The 16971-nt window shown below is 52.6% G+C and overlaps 2 protein-coding genes across 7 annotated transcripts in view; one reads left to right on the forward strand and one right to left on the reverse strand.

The window, feature by feature from the left end:
* Window positions 1–14430, reverse strand: part of SH2B1 (SH2B adaptor protein 1) — a 17110-nt gene extending 2680 nt beyond the window's left edge. For 2 of the 6 annotated variants that reach the window (XM_010837256.1, XM_010837257.1), the window contains exons 1-4: window positions 2707–5850; window positions 2001–2102; window positions 1664–1755; window positions 1377–1552 (exon numbers count right to left, since the gene is read on the reverse strand). In XM_010837256.1, the coding sequence (XP_010835558.1) occupies window positions 1377–1552; window positions 1664–1755; window positions 2001–2102; window positions 2707–3642 (1306 nt within the window). In that variant the 5' untranslated portion in view covers window positions 3643–5850. The other 4 variants (XM_010837254.1, XM_010837255.1, XM_010837252.1 and 1 more) reach the window with 4 other exon arrangements.
* An 84-nt stretch (window positions 14431–14514) lies between these two features.
* TUFM (Tu translation elongation factor, mitochondrial) overlaps window positions 14515–16971 on the forward strand; it is a 4090-nt gene continuing 1633 nt past the window's right edge. Inside the window, exons 1-7 of the mRNA XM_010837259.1 lie at window positions 14515–14648; window positions 14752–14946; window positions 15687–15853; window positions 16078–16182; window positions 16267–16431; window positions 16560–16692; window positions 16776–16880. Coding sequence (XP_010835561.1) covers window positions 14606–14648; window positions 14752–14946; window positions 15687–15853; window positions 16078–16182; window positions 16267–16431; window positions 16560–16692; window positions 16776–16880 — 913 coding nt within the window. The 5' untranslated portion in view covers window positions 14515–14605. The remainder of the gene's footprint in view (window positions 14649–14751; window positions 14947–15686; window positions 15854–16077; window positions 16183–16266; window positions 16432–16559; window positions 16693–16775; window positions 16881–16971) is intronic.

The following is a 16971-nucleotide window of genomic DNA, read 5'->3' on the forward strand; positions in this document are numbered from 1 at the left end:
GTAACTTATGCTTCACACACTGCTGAAAGGGCTGCAATGATTCCAACAAGGTCTTAGAATCCAAATGTGCCCACATCTCTTCTGAATCAACAGTTGAAATTACAGCAACTCTATAGTTGCAGAATTGGGGGGTAGAACCCCTCAAGTATTTTCACATTAAAAATAGGTACTTTGTCTACAGGACAAAGCCCTCAACTCTCAGTGGCATCAAAGATTCTCCTGTGAATTCTGTCAACCTAACCAACCTGATCTTCATGTTATCCTGTATTCCTGTGTCCTCTGATTTAGCCCAATTACCCCACCTAACTTTTTCAGATGTCCAGGGCTCTCCCCATCTCAGGTCTCGGCTTGCACCATCTCCTTTCTCCAAGCCATGTTCTTTTCTCCTCCTCTGTGCAGAATTCCTCATCTAGCCCACCTTCCCTGATTCTCTTCCTCCCGAGTTCCCAAGGCCTCCTGCTGGTGCTGTTCAGGCTCACCAGGTCGAAGCCCTGCTTTTTACAAGGGATGTCAACTCAGATCTGAGCTCCTCATCCCGCCCAGAGCCTAGCACAGGGTCGAGGATGTACTAGGAGTTCCTGAGTGTCTGCTGAGCAGCAGGCAGGAGCCTACAGGCGCGTCCTACATATTAGTGCTCCGAGAACAGGAATATGCGGGGTGCAGGGCGCTGCGGCTCAGGAACAAGCTGGCATAGCCTTTGTCTTTGTCAGTGATCCTCGGATGACCTCAGAAAAGCCATTTCTCCTCTCTGCTCTTAGCTGCCTGAGAAATGAGGCGATCAGAACTGAAGACCTGGTAAAGCCCATTCTGGTCCCTAAATTCTTTAATACATTTCTTTACTCAGGCTGTGTGCAAGGCACAGTGAAACTGGAGCTCGGAATGGGGAATCAGAAGAGTGTAGTAGAGCCTAGAAAGGTGAGCTGGGGCCAGGTAGACACGTCTTTTTGTGTTTATGTGTGCGGGCAGCGTACGTGTGTTTAGAAGTTGGGACTCAAAAGAAATCCTAGTACCATCAACATATGCGTGGAGGTCAGAGTAAGAACACAACAAAGATGTACACAGTGTTCTGTGAGCTTAAGAGAACCATTATCTCCGGCCAGAGTGGTGGCCAGCACAAGGCTTATGGAGAAGGTGAAGGGGCGGGGATAGAATGCTGGAGAAGGGCTGGCTTGGGGCTTGGGTCGGGGCAGTGATGATGATGGTTCCAACTGGTAAACCGTGGCTGGGCCTGTTCAGGGACAAAAGTCAAATGTTTGGTGGGTGGCAGCTGAGGTGCACAGCGGAGCCTGGAGAGAGGGCCAGGGCCCGGGCCTCCCAGCTGGGGGGCTTGCATGGCAGGTCCCAGGGTCCTCGGCTCTCTGAGGCCCCACCCTTACCCTGCGAAAGGCGGTCGCTGCTCTCACTGGGTCCCAGCAGCAGGCCCTGGCTGGGCAGACTCTCCAAGTGGTTCAGGCAGGGCGGCTCCAGGCTGTCTGTGTTCTCCCTTGTCAGGAAGGAGGTCCCAGGGGCCAGGGGGAGGGTCATGGGGCGGGGACTGGTAGCAGGGTAGGGTCTGCAGAGACAGGGAAAACGGTGCTGGGAGGACAAGTCACCTCGGAGAGGCGGACAGCTGCTCCCCACCCCCACCCCTGGGCCCCTCAGTGACAGAAGTCGGGCTCCTCACCCCGGGCTCAGGCATTCTTGGATGTCAGACACCCAGGCCTTCACATGTAGCGCATCAGCTGTCTCCAGGATGTACTCCGAGGGGCCTTCCACCTATGGGGACGAGAGGAGGCCCACAGGCCACTTCCAGGTCTCAAGGCCCTAATGCAACCCTAACAGGAGCAAGGACATCCTCCTGCTCACCCCCCTCCCAGAAAAGCCGCCGCCCTGGGGACACATTCTCAAGGCACCTGGCATCTGTGCCCTTCCTTGCATGTGTATCCCTTGCTTCAATCTCCGAAAAGAGCTTTCTCTCTAACATGAGTGCTCCAAGAGGGCAGGGAGCCCAGGCCTCCTACCTTAACCACAAAGGTGTTCTCCCGGTCAGGCATCTCCAGGGCTGTGGTTGTCCGCACGTCGGTGATGGTGGAGCAGGGAATGCTCAGTCGAGGCCGAGATGCCTAGGTCACGAGAGAGAACAAGACCCAGACTGTTGGTGCGGAGAGACAATCGTACCCCTCCCTCCAGAGAGATTCAGCCTTCCTTCCACACCCAAAGGGAGTTAGACAAGTAACACTGCTTTCTCTGTCGTGCCCACAGCGACTAATCCAGAGTCAGGAGCTAGCTTTAAAAAACCCAGGCCCTCCCGGGTGGCTCAGTGGTAAAGAATCTGCCTGCCAGTGCAGGAGACACAGGTTTGATCCCTAGTCCAGGAAGACCCCACATGCTGCGGGACAACTAAGTCTGTGCGCCACAGCTACTGAGTCTGTGCTCTATAGAGCCCGCGAGCCGACACTATGGAAGCCGGAGCGCTCGAGAGCCACGTGCTCCTCAATGAGAAAAGCCACTGCGGTGAGAAGCCTGCAAACCACGAAAGTAGCCCCCATTTGCTGCATCTAGAGAAAAGTCCACGCAGCAACGAAGACCCAGCACAGCCAAATAAATAAATACAAATTATTTAAAAAAACAACAAAACAAATAAGCATAGCTCGGTATACGGGCCAAGCCACCACCCTGGTTGCTCAACCCCTTGCTCCCAGCCACTCCACCTCTGCTGGGCCTCACCTTGGGGGGTACGAAGAACTCCAGCCGACTTCCTCCTCCTTCTCCTTCACTTCGAAGCAGCAAGCGACACTTCTGCCACTGAGGCTGTCCCCCTCCCCCTGAGGTAGGCCCCGCTGCCCCTCCTCCCCGGCCCACTCCGGCGGGATCAGGGGCAGCCTCTTCAGCCCCCATGAAACTCAGCAGCTCTTCCCGCTGCACCACGCCTGCACCATCCTTCAAGGCCCCCCCTCCCCGACTGAGTCTCAGCCTCTCAAAACGGTGAGTCCATCTGTCCCCGGGGGACGTCCCGTCGCTGACCAGTCCCCTGCTGACAGTCCCAGCCCCGCCAGAGGAGTTGGAGTTGCTGTTCCCACCTAACGCCGGGGGTCCCGAAGCCGTCTCCAGGGGCCCCGCTGGAGAGGGCGGGTCAACGGCCCCCCGCCACTGCAGGATGCCGCGGACCGAACCGCGGACCGAGCGACCCACTGAGCGGAGAGAGAAGCGCTTCTTGAGCTTCGGCTTCGAGGAGGTTGTAGAAGAGGAAGAGACCGAGGAAGGGAGGGGGCCGGCCAGGTCCTCAGATGAGCGAGAAGGGCCCAGCACAGCCAGGGGCCCGCCCGCCCTGCAGCTCTCAAGGGACAGGTCGTGTGGCGGGACCTCCACACCAGGACTCAGAGGAGCCAGGAGGGGTGGCGACAGGGAGCCGGAGGCCCGGGCCACCTCCGCTTCAAAGTGCTGCAGGAAGAGCTCGGCAAAACGGCGGGAGAAGGCGGCCTCGGCCCCTGGCCCCGCGTACTGGGGGTGAGAGGCCAGGTAGAGGCGAAAACGGCGGGCAAAATCCAGGGCGGCCGCCCGGGCGTGGGACTCGCAGAACTCCCGCCAACTTGGGGGAGGCGGCGGGGGCAACGGGGGAGGGGAGGGCGAGGCCCCATCCTCCGGGGAAGGGGCACCATTCATGATGGCCCCCAGGAGGTGGAGAGGGGGAGCCTGTGGGGAGGGGCGGCAAAGAGAGAAGCGGCCAGAAGACACGGGGTGAGCGGCAGCAGCTGCAGAAGGAAGAGGCACATATATGGAGTCACTGCTGAGGTGGGACGGGGCCAGACCCCCTCCTCTGGTCTAGACTTCTTAGAGTGCAACTGGAACACACACCACACTGCCTCCCTGCCCTTCCCCAGGTCCTTGCGCCCCACAAGCCCCAGCCAATCAACCGCCCCCCTACTCCAATGTCTAGCCTGCACCCTCCCCCTGCTGTCTCCCCGATCCACATTCCCTGGCTTCAGCTCCAGGTGTGATGGACCGCTGGACAGCGCCTTCCTCTAAACAGGAATCTGTTCCACGTTCCCTCCCTTCTCTAAAATGATCCTTTGATATTTATCACCTGCTTCCCAGTTGCCATTCTTACCTTTCCCTGCGAGAGGTTTTAACAACCTCTGTAACAAAAGAGGAACCCGGAGCTCAGAAAGTTTCAGAACTCCAAGTCTCCTGTTTTTCCCACTGCATAGTCCTCGTCCCCAGGCACTGACTGTGCCAGTCTCAAGCCACTGCCCCTCACTGCCCCAGCTTGCAAGGGAGCCAGGCCTGCAGAGCTTAAGAGACCCTGCCTCCCACGGTCCATCACTGAGGACGGAGGTTGCTCATTAAGGACAGACCGACGAAAGCCAACCCCAGGGCCCAGTAACCAAGCACTGTATTTGGAAGGCTTGGAAGGGCCAGAGCCCACTTGTTGGGTGGCCCTCCAGCCTGGGGCCCAGAGGCAGCAGCAGTGTGGGCTGGGTCTGGGCGAGTCTTTGCTGGCCACAAAGTAAAACAAAACAGGGAGCTGGGGCCCTGGGTTTCTCACCTTCCTCTTCTCTCACAGAGGAGTGTGCCCTAAAGGCTGGTTAGCTTGGTGGTTAAGGCCATAGGCTCTGGAGTTAGACTTAGGATGAAATTCCATCACTGCCACTTATTAGCTGGGTGATCTTGAACAAATTACACGTCCTCTCTGAGCTTTGGTTTTCGTATTTATAAAACAGGACTAATGATCCCTAAGCCCTAGAACTGTTGGGAGAATTAAACAGGACGTGTCCCGGCTTGACACAAAGTAAGCACACAACAAATGACAGTCGTTATTACTATTTTTATGGGGTTCTGATTTTCTCAAAGAGAAATCAGCAAAAGGAAGAGCCTTCCCAAGGTCTTACAACTAGCAAGTGGCAAAGCTGGGCAGGGAATTTACAAACCCATGGCTCTTCTGTTAAGTGTTCCTCCCCCATGTTATACTTGAAGATGACTGGCACCAAGAAGGGGGTGAAGGCAGTTCAGGCAAATCTCCCCAAACCCCAGACTCCTGTTCAGACCCAGGTCAGCGCCCCCTCCCCTTTCTCTTTGGCTTGGACCCTACACACTGAGATGGCTCCAACCATAGGGGCAATTCCAAACCAACGAGAAGACGCCAGGAGATTAAAGAGTCATGGAGCACGGGGGAACCGAGCCAAGAGGTGTAGACACAGCAGAGAGCCCAATCTCCAGGTAGAGGCCACCTCAGCTCACACCGGCCCACCCAACCCTCTGCACCACAGGCAGACCAAGCCCCCCTTCAGGCCCGCTGACCCTGCGGGCCCTAAGCTGGTGAGTCAGTTTCTCTTTCGTCAAGCGGGACTCAGATACATTTTCCCACTGCACCTGCCTCTTGGCTCAGTTCTGATATTTCCCGAAGGGCGGGTGGTGGAGGGTGCAGGCTCCGCTCCTGGCTCGGACCCTCTGGACCCGGTGGTCAATCCACTTCGACCCGACCCTCCTCCCCGGACACCCTCTACCCGCCCATTCCCCGGGGCCGCAGCCCCCAAGGAAGCAGCCCTGTCTGCTGCACTCTCCGGGGCCGGGCGCCCCTCCTGCCTCTAGACCCCCCCACGCCCGCCCCCACCCAGGGCTCCTCGCAAGCGTCGGGGCCGGGTCGCGGAGAGGGAAGAGGGACTTGAAGAGGGGGGTTCCGGTTCCGGTCCCACCTGCATCTCGGTCCCCGCGGTTAGCTCCGGCGGCGGCGGCAGCTCCCGCTCCTGCCCCACCCCCCGCTCCGCGACTAGCTCCCAGCCCGGTTCTGCGCAGGCGTCGGGACCCCCTTTTTTCCCGTCACCGTAGGAAGCGACCATAGAGAAGAGCGGGGAGAAGGAAGGGCACCTTCACACTCACTTCCGCCATCCTCCCACTCCGTGCAGCCCTTCCAGAGCGGGGAGTATGTGAGTCTCGGAGGGCTCAGTGACTTCTCCAGTTGCGCCTACCAGGATCGGCAGGAGCAGCCATAAGAAGGGGTTGGGTCCTACCAGAACATCCTCCCGGAGAAAAGTCGGGACAAAGGGGAGCTGTCAACCATAGCAAAGGGACTTTAGTGGAGTAGAGTCTCGGGGGCCTGACGGAGGCTAGAGGAGCCAGGTACCGGAAACCAGCGAGTTGGGAAGGCTGTTTGAAGGGCCCGTCGCAGCCTAGAGCGCCGTCCTGGGCCGCTGAGGGGTTCGAGGACACCGCCCCCAAGGAGCTGGGGGAGGGAAGATGCGGGTGACCTTGGTGAGGCCCTTAGAGGAGGCGGAGCCTGAACTTACGACCTTGGTGGTTTCTTTGACGAAAGTACTGGATGTTCCAGGAGATTCCATCTCTGAGCTTGGGAACTGGAAGTGGGGGCGGTAGGAATAATGAGGTCAGTTTTGGGCGTGTTTGTGGGACGTCAGGAGACAGTTGGACACACAGTCTGGAGCTCAGGAGAGACATCAAGGCCAAATACAGAAATTGAGACGGTATTAAGGTGTAGAGGGCAGTTGAAATCATGAGCAGGATGAGATCCTAGTCACTCAGATCTCTCATTGACCCAGCTCCACTGGCCTAAGCAATAAGGGACTCTTTGGACTCAAGCCATTGAAAAGAATGGATCAAGTTTATTCAGAACAGCTGAATAAAAGGGCCAAAAGATATCAGTAACCTGTGGTTCACTTCTAGACTGAGCTCTCCCCGTGCCTCCCTTAGTGGCAAAATAGATTTCTATAGCTCCAATCTTAAGTCCTAATAGCCTAGCAACTCTTGCAGGGGCATGTTTTTGCTCTGATATTTGCAGTAAAATTTCCAGAACTGACTTTAGCTGATTGGCTTGGATCACTTGATATTCCTGAAACACAAAGTCTTGGCCTAGCCAGTCTTAGTCCCCATCTCTCCCCCAGCTCTAGCCGAATTAGCATCAGCTCACCAGGTGGCCTTTGTTAAGGTCTTCGTCACCATCTTTGTCCATCCATCTTTCCAATTCAGAAGATGTCAGTGGAAAGGACTCTAGTTCTGTGATCACCCCGCTCCTCCCTGACAGGTTCACACTCCCTTTCTCTGTAGTTGGCCCATTGTTGTCCAGAAGAGAGACAAGGTGAGGAATACAGAAAGGGGCTGGTGATGATGAATTAAGTTTGGAAATATTGTCTAAACTGTCCAATAAACTGTGCAATGACTGAAATGTTCTCTATCAGGACTGCCTAGTATGGTAGCCACCAGCCACATGTGGGTTTTGAGCACTTGTAATGTGGCTAGTGTGACTAAGGAACTGAAGAGTTTTTTTAGTTAATTAAAATAGTCACATGTGCCTAATGACTTACTGTATTGGTGTAAGAGATGTCTGAGGATGACTAGGTGGAGCTGTCCACCAGAGACAGATCTACAGTCTGAGCAGTGTGATCCGTGATCAGACACAAGTAGTGGTTAAAGGCATGGACATGAATTAGATTGTCCTGGTATTACCTGTAGAGAGAATAGGGCCTAGAACTTAATTTTGGGAAACAAACCACATTTAACGGGCAGGCCAAAAAAAAAAAAAAAGAGTAGAAAGTGCCGAGATGATGTCTTGGATCAGGTTTTCCAGAAGCACACCCAGAGATGAGAATTTGTGTGCCAGTGATTTTTTTTTAGAGTGCTACCAGGAGAAACTAGTAAAAGAGTGGGAGGGGCAGGAGAGGAAACCAAGAGAACGTGTAATCTCAGAGAACGTGTGAGAGTAGTTCAGCTTGATTCCTCAGGGAAGTTCTGGATGTAAGTTGTGACTCAGATTTATCCAGAAACAAGGGAGCTGGGCCTTTCCTGTACCAGCATTCTTCAGCGGTAAACTAGGGCTTCCCCTGGGAGACGTCAATTCTCAGGCACTTCATCAAGGCAAAGCTTCCAGTAGCCTGAGGACAGGACAGTTCTCAAGAAAAAGAAAAAACATCTAGAAGGTCTAATTGTATGAAAAACACCACAGACCAAAGACCAGGGGGTGTGGTAATAAGAGCATGTGCATGCGCATAATTGGGTGGGGTGGGGTGGTTGGGCAAACACTTCATACACAAATGATAAGGGATCCATGGGACTGGGCATTGCTCTCGTCTCCTATAGAAAACACTGACTTAGATTGCTTAGTGACTTTGAGAGTCATTTTTAGGGAAGTGAAGGAAGCAGAAGCCAATGGTAGCAGACTGAGGGATGAATGGAAGGTGAACAAGTGGGGGTGGGAATGTGAAGAGCTGTGCTACACAGTTTGGCCAAAAAGGGAAGGAGATACGGAGGGCTGTAGAGGATGGAAAGGATTGCTTGTTTGTTTATATCCTGAGGGAAGCTGGATTTTATGTCTGAAGTCTTAGGAGAAAGGAGCCAGTAGAAGGGATGGTAATTGAAGGAGTGAAGTTTCAATTACCATCCCAGGGGAAGGATGGGTCCAGAGCCCAGGTTAAGCAAGCTGTTAATGTGAAAAGCAAAACACTTCTTCCTCCTTAGGAACAGGGGATGTAATATTCAGGATGCTTTCAGCTACAAGTAATAGGACCACTGCTTCCCCTACTCCATTTAAGGTCCTAAAAGAGGTGGAGTTTGTTGGTTCACAGAATTAAAAAGTAAGAGGTATGGACTTTCCTGGCAGTCCAGCGGTTAAGACTCTGTGCTTCCACTGCAGGGGGCACGGTTCCATCCCTGGTCTAGGAAGACCCCATGTGGCATAGAAGATCCCATGTGGCATGGCTAAAAAAAAAAAAAAAAAAATCAGAGATAGAATGACACGAGGCATGGCAGGAGCCAGAGGCTCAAACAGGGTCCATATGAACTTGCTCTCTTAGCTCTGCTTTCCTCTGGGTTATCTTCCTTCTCAAGCAGATTGCCCCCTCCTAGGGAGCAAGATGGCCACCAGAGTTCCAAGCTTACATTCTACTAGCTTCGGTCCCAGCAGAGATAGATCATAGCTTTTCCAATAATTCTAGCTCAAGTGAAGTAGGGCTACATCTCATCAGCTCAGCTTGGGTCACCCAGTGCCCATCTTTTGTATAATAAGGAATTTGTCTGGTATTTGTTGCAGGTTCCTAGCACAGAACTTTTAAAATTCCTGCAATTTCCTGAGTGACAGAAGTGTGTTACTTGTGAACCCCTTCGATCACACCTGAGTTTTTGCTGATGAAATGACTAATGGCAAGCCTCTACATAGCTTCAAGTTGGGGGCTGGTCAGCAGAAGCCCCAACTTTATGATTAGAGGGTTGAGATTTTGAGCCAGTTTCATCTCCAGAGGGAAGGGGACTTGAAGATTGAGTTCAGTCACATGGCAGTGATTTACTCCACTGTGCCTAAGTACTGAAACCCCTAATAAACACTTTGGACACTGAAGCTCGGTGGGGCTTCTTGTCAGTGAAGACACTGATGTGTGGGGAAAGTGATATGCCCCAAGTCTATGTGGACCCTCCAGGACTTCTCCCTATGTAGCTCCTCATTTAGCTGTTCCTGACGTATCCTTAATTATAAAATATAATCGTAATTGTACTAAAATGTAAGTATAGTGCTTTTCTGTACTCTGTGAATTCTAGCAAATTATCAAACCTGAGGGGGCTCACGGACACTCCCGGATCTGTAGGTGCTTGGCAAGAAGGATAGATGGCCAGGGGACCCCACTTGCAGCTGGCATCTGAAGTGGGGGCAGTCTTGTGGAGTGAGCCCTTACCTTGTGGGGTCTCTGCTAACTCTGGGCAGTAAGTGCCGGAACTGAACTTCAGGTCACCAGTGGGGGCTGAAACACAATACTAACCCTGAATGGACAGTTGTGACCATGAAGGATAGATTAGGTTGATTGGTAAACACTGGATCATGGACCGATCAATCACCTGAGGTAGGGATGGGCTGAGCACAGCAGAGGGTGGTTCTTCAAAGGAAAACCAGAGTCTCTCCCTGAGGGGAAAGTGGCTGCTTACCGGTTGCTTCTGGAGGTCATCTGGACCCTCCCCCACCCCATGAGATGGAGACATCAAATTCAGCCTTGGTGTTTTGGCCAGAACTTCCTGCCCCTCCAAACAAATCATGCTTTGCTCAGTCAGAACATCTGACAGCTAACACACTCCACCTTCATGTAGGCTTGTCTACGTAATATTACACGTAGGTATTACACACGCCATTCCCCTGCTTCTGCCAGTCTTCCTCCTCTGGTTTCAGGCTCCAAAGTGTAGCCCCCTCTAAGAAGCTACGCAAGGCCAAGGCACTGAGGCAGCCTCTCAAGTGCCTTTTATTTAGCAGCTTTTGTGTGAGCTTCACAGAGTGTTTCCAACTGGAATGTCTCCACTCACATCTGAGTGACATGAGTGTGATCGGAGTTCTGTGTTTGGAAGGATAATCAGGGCCAGTATGGGAGCGTTGAGACTGGACATAGAGAGGAGATGGGTGCAGTGGTCCAGGAGGGGGGTGATGCTGACCCGGCCAAGGCAGAATTCCAAGGAGAATGTCCAGAGGGATTTCTGAGGAAACACTGCCAGGCTGGCTGGAATATCCTGAGTGACAGAAGTGTCTGTAACTTGTGAGCCCCTGAAAAGAGTGAAAGATGCCCCTGAGTTTCCAATAAGTCTGCTGAGTGGTATCAAGGACAAGGCTTTAAGTCCTAGTCCCCAATTTGCTACTAAGTTATAGGTCAGCCCAGAACCCATTTCAATTACAGCAGACCCACCTCCTTTTAGAAGTTAAACAGCTACAAAAAATCCTTACAGATCATAAATTTTAGCCTCTTCACTCACCCCCATTTTATAAAGCAAAGGCCTCAGAAGTTATAGTGATTCACTTGTATTTTTTAAGTGAATGTGAATACAAAATTTGCTTTCCACTGAAAACACTGAGAAACTTAAGCCCAACACAATGCGTCACTGAATGATCAACTGAAATGATTCAACAAATTCTTCCTTCAACAAATGTTTCTTGACCTAATTGTTAGAAACTATCCCTAAAATAAAAAATAAGTTATTAGTATCATGAGCTGGTGAGAGAGAAAAAAATAACAAAAAACAAAACCCAACAAACAAGCCAACTACTAAGATAATTTTGGATACTTAGGTGCTATGAAGAAAATAAGAGGACCGTTGGTAAGAGGGTGTCAGAAGAGGTGACATGTGAGGTTGGAAGATGAGAAGGAACAAGCCATGGGGAAAGCTCCGGGGAAGAACATTCCAGGAAGACAAAAGCACATTTGCAAAGACCCTGAGGTAAAAGCAATCGTGGGGTGTTTGTGGAACAGAAGGATGCCCAGTGTGGCTGGAGAGAGTGAGAGGAAAGTACCAGATGGGGATCAGAGGGGTGGACAGGGGCTAGATCATGCCCATGCCAGATCACAGGCCGTAGGGAGGATGTCGGACTTTTTTTTCTTATGTTTACTGACCAAAAAAATATATGTTTACTGAAATATATTTACCTGCCATACAATTCACCCATTTAAAGTAGGAGTTTGGATTTTATTCCACGTGTACTAAGGAGTCATTGAGGGAGGATTCATTTCTGATTCACATTTTAAAGACTGATCTGGTCGTGTGGAAGATGGATTTGACAGATATTGAGAATAAGGACAGAAGCTGGAGAACCCACTGGAGACATCATGAGGTAACTTAGGCGAGAGATGATCCCAGTTTGAACCCCAGTGTTGACAGGGGAGAGAGAAGCGGTCACACTGAGATTTATTTTGGAGAGAGAACCAGTGGGACTGGGTAATGGACAGATGTAGGGGTGGGGGAAAGGACAAAGGTGGTGCCATTTATTCAGATATGTAAGGAGAGTAGGGGAGAAACAAAGTGTCCTGTTTGGGGTATGTTAGGTTCATAGCATCACAGTGGTAGCACCCTTCGATTTGGAAAGCTCGTGAACAGTTCAAGTGCAAATATGCACAGAGGCCTGCTGTGGCCAGGCACACAGTATATGGAGATAAAGGAAGCCCAGTCCTCACCCTACTCAAGTCACTTAGTCTCAGACAAGTGACACCAAGAAATACGTCCAAGTGCTGTAAGGCAGACTTAACTGTTAGGGTGTATTTGGCTTCAAGTAACAGACAACTCTTAACACTATCTGCCTTAAACAATAAAGATACTTGTCATCTCACACCATGTAGAGTCCAGGCTTCTAAGATCCTCTTTGCTTTGCCCACTTCTGGATTTTGGGCTTCACCATGGATGGGAGCATGATAGGCATGATAGTTCCAGGCTTCCCATCCTGATGCAACAACTCCCAGAGTCAGAAGGTGGTCTGTCTCCTCGGTGTCTCCTTCTTTTTAAAATGTTTATTCATTTATGGCTGTGTTGGGTCTTAGTTGTGCCAGGCGGGATCCTTGTTGTAGCTTACAGACTCCAGAGCACTCCACGAGCTCAGTAGTTGTGGCACATGGCCCAGTTGCCCTGCAGCTTGTAGGATCTTAGTTCCCCATCTGGACTTGAACTCAAGTCCCCTGCACTGGAAGTCAGATTCTTAACCACTGGACCACCAGGAAGTCCCAAAGGTCACTCTCTTGATGTGGAAGTGGTTGCAGGACCATGAGCAGCAGCTGTTGCAGACAAGTCCAAGTCCTGGCATTTAGTGTCTGGTGGCAGTGGCGGTAGAAGCGGCTTTCTTAGCAGGTCAGATCAGACCTATGGCTTAGGATCTGTTTCTCCAGCCCACCCCACAATTCTGTAGGCCGCCTACCACCTTGACACAATTTTCCAACCAGCCCATGTAAATTCTGTTATCTGCAAATCAAGACTCCTGTGACACAGGGTGCAACAGTCAACAGCTCTACAAAAACTCTCTCCCTCTGGACTCTTCTGAGCACTGTGTTTTGCAAATTTCAGTCATTCATATACACCTCTCCCCAGATTTGCCATATATTCATATCACCCATTTTATCTACCAAGTGTTTCTTTTAATTGATTCAACATTTTTTTAAACATTTACAATGCCAGCCTTTCTTTCAAACTAATACACATTAAAATAAATATAGCACCACTAAAAAAAGAAAGCATTAATTTAAGTACCAGCCCCCAATATTTCATATCCTGGTAGTGGCTGACAGTGTCTTAGGATAAATTTCTAGAAGTGGAATGACTGAGGTTCAGGTTGGGGACAAGGAGAACCCTTTCATATTGTACAAGCCCTTCCTCATCAAAGCTGATGGATTTAGAGGGCCAGGAAGACGGAAGTCTTAGGAAGTTTCTCATTGTAAAATGACAGTTAAATTATAGTATGGTGAAGTAGCTAAGTGCACACTTTTTCGGAGTTTAGCTGTGTTGGGTTCCTTAATTACCTTGATGCTCAGTTTTCTCACTAATAAAATGGGGTCCTATCACACAGGATAACATTGAATGTGATACTGAATGTGACGCAATATGAAGCACAACGCCTGAACCATGAAAAGCTCTAATTCTGAGTCCCCCAAACTCCTCTGAGTTTAAGAAGAGTGTTAAAAATAAATATGGTTTTCTTGTCTGTACCCAGACACTACTGAATCATAATCTCCAAGGGAGGAATTAAGGAATCTATTTGAAACAGACACCATCAACTGAGTCTTAGGAGCTGATGAGTTTCGGAAACATTAATCAAGGTTAAGCAGCTGCTATTATCATCCCACGGTGATGAGATGATGGATGAGAAAGTTAAAGGTCATTTACTATCCTTGCACTCATTCATTCAGTCAACAGACATTAACTGAGCACTCACTGAGTGCCCCGCCCTGTGGTAGGTGCCAGGGACACAGCGGGAACAAGACAGACTCAGGCTGCCCTTAAAGGCACAAGAAGTTGATCTCTCACCTGGTCATCTGTAAAACTAGGTGGGTTGACCGACGGTCGAGAGAATTACTCTCTGGCCTGCTGAGGGGCGACAGGGGTGGGCAGGAAACTCTGTCCCCGCAGGCTGTGAGCCGGGGTGTGGGGGTGTCTCAAAGACTGTGGGCTTTTCTGTCTCTTGCCCAGCTCATTTCCTCTCAGAGCTAGATGTCACGATCTTCCTGTGAAATAGATACTATTCCCACTTTACAGATAAGAAAACAAAGACTTAGGAGAGCGGTGGGTCACACTAGAGACCCACGCCCAACAGGTTCCCGGGAGTCTTCCCTCAGCCTGGCCGCAGCGGCTGGTCCTACCTCCAGCTGCGACACAAGGCCGCCAGATCTGTCGTCAGACCCGCGCGGCGGGTCGGACTGGACTCCAAGTGGTTCGGGGCCAAGACGTTCTGGAGTCACCCACGCCGGGGCCGCTGCCTCTGCTTCAAGAAGGCCTGGACCGTCCCTCCGGACCTGGCCTCGCCCTCCCACGATACGTGCCAGCACAGATTACGGCCCTGGGAACTACAACGCCCATGAGCCTCCCGGGCGTAGGCGCGCTATGAGATGCTCCACATCGCCGCCCGGCGCCACCAGAGAGAACTGCGTGGCTCCTGAGCCCGCGAGGTCGGAGGGCGCCTTGGAAAGCTTCCCCACCCTTACACCATCAGCACTTTCCTGGACGAGTTAGGTCGCGCGCCCGGAAGTTGATAGGGCCATAGAGATTGGAGGCTAGAGGGGCCCAGACTTGCCCTCTCGGCCCTAACTTCCGCCGGAAGCGACTTCCATTCTCAATTGCCCTTTTCCTGCTGCACGCGCCAGCGCCGGTGCTCGGTACACTCTACGGCGCCAGTACGACCACAATGGCGGCCGCTACCCTGCTGCGCGCGACGCCCCTTTTCAGCGGTGAGGGGGCGGGGAGGGCCATGGTAGCCCGGGTTCACGTGGGGGTCGTCGGGAGCTGCCGGGCTCAGACCCGCGCGGTGACTCCAGGCATCTGCCCCGGCAGGTCTCGGCGCCGGCCCGGCACCACTATTGCAGGGTCTTTTGCGGCCGCTGAAGGCTCAGGCACTGCCCGTCTTGTGCCGTGGCCTGGCTGTGGAGGCCAAGAAGACCTATGTGCGTGACAAGCCCCATGTGAACGTGGGTACCATCGGCCATGTAGACCATGGCAAGACCACCCTGACCGCGGCCATCACGAAAAGTAAGTGGGGTTGGGGTGGGGGGCTTCCAGCAGCGCCTGCTCTGCAGGTGGGACTTGGAGCCGGGGGGCGGGGCCCGCGGAGCACCTGCCTAGATGTTTAGTGCGGCCCCAAGGCGCCAGGTGGCTTCCCAGGTGGCGCTAGTAATAAAGAACCCGCTTGCCAATACAGGTTATGCGTAAGAGACGCCGGTTCGATCCCTGGGGTCGAGGAGATCCCCTGGAGAAAGGAATGGCAATCTACTCCAGTATTCTTGCCTGGAGAATCCTATGGACAGAGGAGCCTGTCCATAGACTGTCCTTTTCTAAAGTGGAAAGGGCCTTGCTGAAAAGTGTGTTCCTTTCCGGGAATTCCCTTAGTTTTAGCAGGCTACAGTCCCTAGGGTCGCACAGAGTTGGACACGACTGAAGTGACTTAGGGCACAAGGCGCCAGAAATTGGGCGGACAGTACACTGCAGGATGCAGAAGACATTTCCCATGAACACGAAGTTTTTGATGCATAAGTTGGGGGACCCCCCGCAGTGGCCTCCCTCCAGCCCTGGGAAGGTGCCCTGTAAGCAGAACTGTTAGCCTAGAGAAGTCACAGGGCTAGCCCTTGAGGCTCTATAACCTTTTTTTCTGACCTGAAGTTACTAGCCCCAGGAGTTGAGGGAGGGTATCTTGGAAGGTTGCTTCTCCTAGACAGTCCTTTTCTAAAGTGGAAAGGGCCTTACTGAAAAGTGTGTTCCCTTCCTTCCCTTAGTTTTAGCGGAGGGAGGTGGGGCCAAGTTTAAGAAGTACGAAGAGATTGACAACGCCCCAGAGGAGCGAGCCCGAGGTATCACAATCAATGCGGCTCATGTGGAGTATAGCACAGCCGCCCGCCACTATGCCCACACTGACTGCCCGGGTCATGCAGATTACGTTAAGGTGAGAGAGCCACTGGGGACAGGGCTTGGGAACTGCCCCCCTCAGGAAAAATGTTAGAATTGTGGGGAGGAGGTTAAGATATTTGAGATGTATGGGTTGGAGATCCTGGATCTGTGGGCCTGACCAGTCATACCAGGTGGTAAAGAAGTGTCTGTGCTTAGCTAGGTGGCTGGGGAGCGGGGGAGGTGTGGAATCGCACTACTTCCTCTCCTCTCTCTCCCCAGAATATGATCACAGGCACTGCCCCCCTCGACGGCTGCATCCTGGTGGTGGCAGCCAATGATGGCCCCATGCCCCAGACCCGAGAACACTTACTGCTAGCCAGACAGGTACTCAAGAGCCTGGGAAGGGTGGAAGGAGGGTGGGGTGGTGGGCCATTCAGGACACCATCTGTGTGTCTTTCTTACCTGCAGATTGGCGTCGAGCATGTGGTGGTGTATGTGAACAAGGCGGACGCTGTGCAGGACTCTGAGATGGTGGAGCTGGTGGAGCTAGAGATCAGGGAACTGCTGACTGAGTTTGGCTACAAAGGGGAGGAGACTCCGATCATTGTCGGTTCTGCCCTCTGTGCCCTTGAGGTGAAGGCGGGGTCAGGCTGGGGATGGGGCTGGATGGGCACCCAGAGCTCTGCTCTGCGGGGCCTGGCTCTGGGCAAGTAACAGGAACAGAATGGAAGTTTCAGAGTCTTGTCACCTCCCGCTCATAGCAACGTGACCCTGAGCTAGGCCTGAAGTCTGTGCAGAAGCTACTGGATGCTGTGGACACATACATCCCGGTGCCCACCCGGGACCTGGAGAAGCCTTTTCTGCTGCCCGTGGAGTCAGTGTACTCGATCCCCGGTGAGGACCTGGCTCACCGCATTCCCTTCCCCTCTCTGCTGCTTCATCCGGTGTCCCTGATGCCCTGTCCTGTTCCGTCCCAGGCCGGGGCACAGTGGTGACAGGCACGCTCGAACGTGGCATTTTGAAGAAAGGAGACGAGTGTGAATTCCTGGGACACAGCAAGAATATTCGCACTGTGGTGACAGGTACAGGAGGCGGCCCTGGGACCCAGAGCCTCCAGGATGACATCTCCCCCCGCAGACCCTCCCCCGGCCCCCGTGCCTTCCCTCTGCCCCC

The sequence above is a fragment of the Bison bison genome, unplaced genomic scaffold (assembly GCF_000754665.1).
Source record: "Bison bison bison isolate TAMUID 2011002044 unplaced genomic scaffold, Bison_UMD1.0 scf7180017864072, whole genome shotgun sequence".
Lineage (NCBI taxonomy): Eukaryota > Metazoa > Chordata > Mammalia > Artiodactyla > Bovidae > Bison > Bison bison.